Consider the following 6,096-nt stretch of genomic DNA (forward strand, 5'->3'; position numbering starts at 1 on the left):
TACATCAAAAAGATAGAAATAACTGACTTAAACCCATATTTAGTTGGTGAAAATACTAGTGTTCTAATCATTATGGCCACCACCGTAAATATGGGAACATTTTACACTCTTAAAAATAAAGGTGCTTAAAAGGTTCTACACAGTGATGCCACTGAAGAAACATTTTTTTGATTCCACAAAGAACCATTCAGTCAAAGGTTCTTTAAAGAATCATCTCTTTCTTACCTTTTTAAGGTATCTGAAGAACCTTCTTTCACCACAAAGAACCTTTTGTGAAACAGAAAGGTTCTTAAGACGTTAAACCATTTCGACAAAAAAAGGTTCTTCAATGGCATCGTGAAGCACCTTTATTTTTTATGTATGAAGGTTTGATTAAAAAAAAAAAAAAAAAGCGTAAAAACAAAAAACAAAAAAACCTACAAATATTGCAACAAAAGTTACAACACTTCCAGGTGTCATGTCCCACACAGAAAAAAAGTATGATTGCTCAAAGTTGAGTTTTAAGTTAAAATAGTTTCAAACAAATATCCAAAAAAAAAAACATTCAATACCACGATATGATTCTGGCTTCCATTATTTTATAAGACACCTGTCACACATCTCATGAAAATATGCTGCACACACAAAAAGCGCCGAAATGAACACTCAAACACGCCCCCTCTCTCTCTCTCTATCTGCTGCTGCTGTTCTAGAGAGGGAAGTAAACGTGAAGTTGATTCTTTCCATCACTAGGCTGACTTTCACGGGAGGACCGCAGGTGTTTTTGGCCGAACAGGTCCACCTAACGAATTCACATGAACATTCGGATTTTTGGAGAAACATTGAGCAACGCCGAGCCAAATGAACCGTGCGCACCTGTTAAAAGCGTTTTGTTCTGGAACGTTTTGGTTCTACTGCTGTACGAGCGAGGCCTGAAGAAGCGCTAGGATGACAAATGCTACTACAGAGGATGCCAACTCGTATCCACACATACGTGTTTGGGCAGCGGGAGTTTCTTTGATAATTTTGGCCTTTTTCAACTTGATCATCAACTGGACCATAGTGCGCGAGCAGCGCCTGCGGAGCCACGCGCGCTTCGTCCTCGTGTTCCACTTGTTGTTCTCCGCGCTGGTGTACTTTGTAGTAAGCTTTAGCTTCAATTTACAAAGCTACCTGAATGCAGCGACCACGAAAACCATATGCATGGCGCTAATCAATGGTCTGATGACAAGCGGCTCCAATATCATCCTCACCATCACGGCGATGGCGCTGGACCGTTACTTTGCCATATGTTACCCGCTCCACTATGGCAAAGTTTGTTTCAAACCCTGGCCGTGGCTCATCGGGATCCTAACATGGGGACTCGCTTCGATTATTCCCCTTACCCTGTCGCACAGTAGAAATGACACCGTGCCCTGTGGAAGGAAAGCTCTGAAAGGCGGAGAAATGCACAAAATCGTTCTAATATCAATTTGCACTGTTCTTATCGTATACAGCTATATACGGATCTTATATGAGGGGCGCCGTCTGGGTGTGTTGAACCGGCGCAACCGAGCTGCGTGTAGGACTATCGCTCTCCACGGCACTCAGCTCGCCGTCTATATCCTCCCCAATTTCATACTGTTTTTGCTGTATATCCTTAACCGCAAAGAGTTACTCCAGAGTTCCACAAAAGAGCTTTTTGCGGTCATAAGTTTTGCCTTCTTCAGCCTGGCGCAGTGCATCGCGCCGATAGTGTACGGATTGCGTAAAGAGGAACTGCTGGAACATCTTAATCACCGGTTCCCGTGTTTATCCGGCCGGTTGAAGCGCATTTTGGAGTGGACTGTCAACCTCATACATCCCAATCGGCCACGCCAGCAAAGGTAGGTGAATACAGTAGCTTAGAATAACTGTTTACCGCCTACTTGCCCTTACGAAGGCGCATTACGCACCGCGGGTGCATTTGGTAACGTGCACTTGCCAGACAAAAAGTTAAAACTTGTGTTAAGACCAGTGTTGGGGAAAGTTACTTTTAAAAGTAATGCATTACAATATTGCATTACTCCCTACTTTTTAAATGGAAAGTAATGCGTTACATTACTTTTGCGTTACTTTTTAAATACGAGCAGGGCTTGATTATTTTTAATACAAGAAGTTCTAATTATAGCAAATGTAAAAGCCCTTTCACACCAAAAAGTGTAATGAATAAACCTCAGGCTGAAGGAAAAGTACATTGATATCTGTAAAGTAGAACACAGGAGAAGATTCAACACTCTTCAGCAATAAAACAAACAATGAAGCACAATTGTTAGTTTATCTAAAGTTATTTTTGCTTATGGTTAGTATGGTTGAACTGGATCATCAAAGGTCAGCAGCAAAGACATTGGTTAATAAAATGGGATTAGATACATGTGTGTTATTTAACATATTTAATTATTGCAGTTTGCGTCATATTCTGAGTTTGCATTTCACTGTTTTAATTCATTTTGATGAATACTAAATCAGTTTTTTGCGAGTGGGATGAATTAATGCACATTCACACTTAGTATAGTACTACATTAACAGCATGTTCACACAGTCAATAAATGAGAAAAAACTAACTGGCGTTGCTTTTTTGAAAAATATTTTCTTGTAAATTAAAAAGTAATGCGTTACTTTACTAGTTACTTGAAAAAAGTAATATTACGTAACTCGTGTTACTTGTAATGCATTACCCCCAACACTGGTTAAGACTTTAAATTGGTTTAAGACAAAAACGTTTGGCTTGTGCTTATGGTTTTACGTGGACTGTGATCTGAAGAATAAGTAGGGTAACACTTTAGAATAGGTAACACTTGTTAACTATTAACTACGAATTTTCCCTCAAGAAATTCTTAATTTGCTGCTTATTAATAGTTAGTAAGGTAGATGTTAAGTTTAGGAATTGTGTAGGATTAGGGATGTAGAATAAGGCATTAATATGTGCTTAATTAGCACTAATGCATGGCTAATATTCTAGTAATATGCATGCTAATAAGCAACTAATAGGTGTAACCGTAAAATAAAGTGTTACCAGAATTAGTTCTGTTGAATGGATTTCATACACTTAAAAATAAACGTTCCTTTTTACTTGGAAAAAACAGCAACAACAGGACATACAGACAACTGAAGAACCCTGCAATGGTTCTTCATAAAAAGAGAATTTAAGAACCTTTATTTTCAAAAAATAATTGCAAAAACAAGTTTATACCCCTAAACTAAAAATGAAAAGCATCTGTTTTCACAAATTTGCCCCTATTTTTGTATGACTCATCCAAAGATTCCCCCACAGCTGTCAAAACAAGCAGCCTAACGAGAGGCCTATTCAGGCACAGTATTGTTCGAACTTAAATATTATGAAATGTAAAAATTCATATGTCCTGAACAAATTACATCATTTCAGCTATTTTTGGTTTATACACTACTGCATTAAAGTATCTTAAATAGGATACTTTGTCATTTCAAATATTTGGGGGTGTGGCCTAATGCGATATATTAATGTGTTTATATAGTAATATGGATATATAATAATATTAATCATTTTCTGACTGCATATTAAAAGACAATATAATGCAAGAGTAAAAATATATTTGGATTTTAAATACTGTTAATTTTGCTTGGTCTCAGTAGAACATACTGTGGTTGACGAGATAAATATTGTGATAAATGTCTGTGTGGGAGCCAAATATGTTCCCACATCAAATTGAAAATAACAAAAAGTATAAAACATCAGTCATCGTTCATTTGGCTTACTCCATCTAAACCACAGTTCTAAAGTTTACTTTAATGTTTTTAAAGTCTCACCAAGGTTGCATTTAGTGATTAAAAAAGCTGTAAAAATTGGAAATAAGTTTTCTATTTGAATATGTTTTTTTACATTTATTCCTGTGATGGCAATAAATGACTCAATCTTCAGTGTCATGATCTTTCAGAAATCATTCTAACATGCTGATTAGCTGCTCAAGAACAAATGTTTCTTGTTATTACCAATGGTGAAAACAGTTGTGGTGCTTAAGGTTTTTGTGGAAATCATAATACATTATTTTTAGGATTCTTTGATGAATATAAGCATTTCTTTACTGTCTCTTTTAATGTAATGCAACTTTGCAGAAAAAAATTATTATTTTTTGGTATATAATAAATCTTACGGACCCCAAAGTTTTGAACAGTAGTATAGACAAGGTAGTAGGTGTCAATATTTATTCAAGGGGTCTGGTGCCGATTTTCAAATATTTTGTGGTTTTATCAGAAGCTAAAGCCACATTTCACACCTAAGACCACAGACAGTCATATTTTCAAACTCGGGCAACTACTTTAAAGGGGTTTTGCTCAACTAAACCAGAGTTAAATCAGCTCTTAAATCAGCAAAAAAAAAAAAAAAAACCCTGCAAACCATTTTAGGCAGGTTTCTTTCAGCAGAAATATCATACTGAGAAATTATTGACAGCCAAATTGTACATGATATGAAATCCATGCTGGAATTCTAAATAATCTAACACACTGTGTTTATTTCAGGGAGAGGAGAATGACTTCAGAGACGTTATTATCAAGAGAGATCTCACAGACGACTGTGTGACATCTTTGGATTAAGAGACAGACCTGATGATGATTTCAAAAGGAATACTTACTTGCCCAGACTGAGATTAACATAAAATCAAACGCTATGCAATCCATCCGATGTGTTATCCTAAATTCAACACATTTTTCACTGAAAAAACTAAGTTGTGACTTTTAAAAAACTGTGATTTTTATTCTGCAAGCCATTACTTCACACAGTGTTCAGGAATTACTTTTGCTGAAGACATAACCAACTGTGATTTTTATATTAACTGTAAATAGTACCGGTGACTTGTTGTCATGCGAGCAAGTAACAATTAGGATCTGAATTCTTATTTTTCTAAACGCTGTACAAATCTCTACTCTAGTATCCTTTATTCTTGGCAAAATTTATCAGTATTTTAAAAAAAAAGTGAAGTGAAGTGACATACTGCCAAGTATGGTGACCCATACTCGGAATTCGTGCTCTGCATTTATCCCATCCAAAGTGCACACACACACCGTGAACACACACCCGGAGCAGTGGGCAGCCATTTATGCTGCGGCGCCCGGGGAGCAGTTGGGGGTTCGGTGCCTTGCTCAAGGGCACCTCAGTCGTGGTATTGAGGGTGGAGAGAGCGCTGGACATTCACTCCCCCCACCTACAATCCCTGCCAGCCCGAGACTCGAACCCGCAACCTTTGGATTACGTGTCCGACTCTCTAACCATTAGGCCACGTCATATATATAAGCTAGTGATCCAAGTAAACCAACTAAAACAGACTGTGAAACAGGTTTAATGAAATTGTAATTTATGTCTAGTTAAACTGGTGACACTGAAAGATTTGTAGTAATTGATATACTATGTTTGTAACCACAGCATCCTGAGTTGTCAAGACACACTGGCTTAATAAGGTCACTAACGTTCTTTTACAATTTCCTGTATACTGTCTCTTTACAATATACTGCATTCAAAAGCTAATGCACTGGTGAAAGGACAAAACGTATGATACTGGGAGATTTCAAATATTGTGAAGCACTGCAACACAAAGTGAGTATTTATAATTACATCAGGCTGGTGCAGCTGTATTCTGTTAACATGTGTTTTTTGTATGTTTGCTTTAGAAGAAGTAATTACGTCTAATTGAAGATGCCACAGAAAATGAAGGAAGAATAAATCATTTAAGATAGACGGTTATACAAAAACGTCCCATGGGAGGACCAAATGTAGCATTTTCTTTTGCAGGCATCATAGGTGTGTGTAATTTCTAAATTGGAGACGTTGATGTGGTATTGCCCATTTGTAATAAAGATCTTTTGTATTTATGTTAAGAGCATAATGTTATTTAGTTCACAAAATTGGTAACCGAGAAAAACGACTTGTGTTTCTATTTTAGTTATGAGAACAAACTTTCGGGTAACTCTGGATCAGCCATTTCACATTAAAACCATGGGAAAAGCTAGGTTCAATATGTAAAACCGCTAAATTGAAAACATTTGCAAAATGCTAGCAGCTGGACCGGTTTGTTGACAAGTCTTAAGTGCTTCAGTCAGAGCTTTTATCACTCTTCAAAGCAGACT

The 6,096-nt window shown here is 37.0% G+C and overlaps 1 protein-coding gene across 1 annotated transcript; it reads left to right on the forward strand.

The window, feature by feature from the left end:
* The first annotated feature begins 676 nt into the window (after positions 1–676).
* LOC306887804 (putative G-protein coupled receptor 148) lies at positions 677–5,845 on the forward strand. The gene is made up of 2 exons (XM_079445815.1): positions 677–1,844; positions 4,495–5,845. Exons 1-2 carry the CDS (start codon positions 928–930, stop codon positions 4,553–4,555), a joined length of 978 nt encoding a protein of 325 aa, XP_079301941.1. The 5' UTR covers positions 677–927; the 3' UTR covers positions 4,556–5,845.
* Positions 5,846–6,096: the final 251 nt, after the last annotated feature.

The sequence above is a fragment of the Barbus barbus genome (genome assembly GCF_936440315.1).
Source record: "Barbus barbus genome assembly, chromosome: 2".
Lineage (NCBI taxonomy): Eukaryota > Metazoa > Chordata > Actinopteri > Cypriniformes > Cyprinidae > Barbus > Barbus barbus.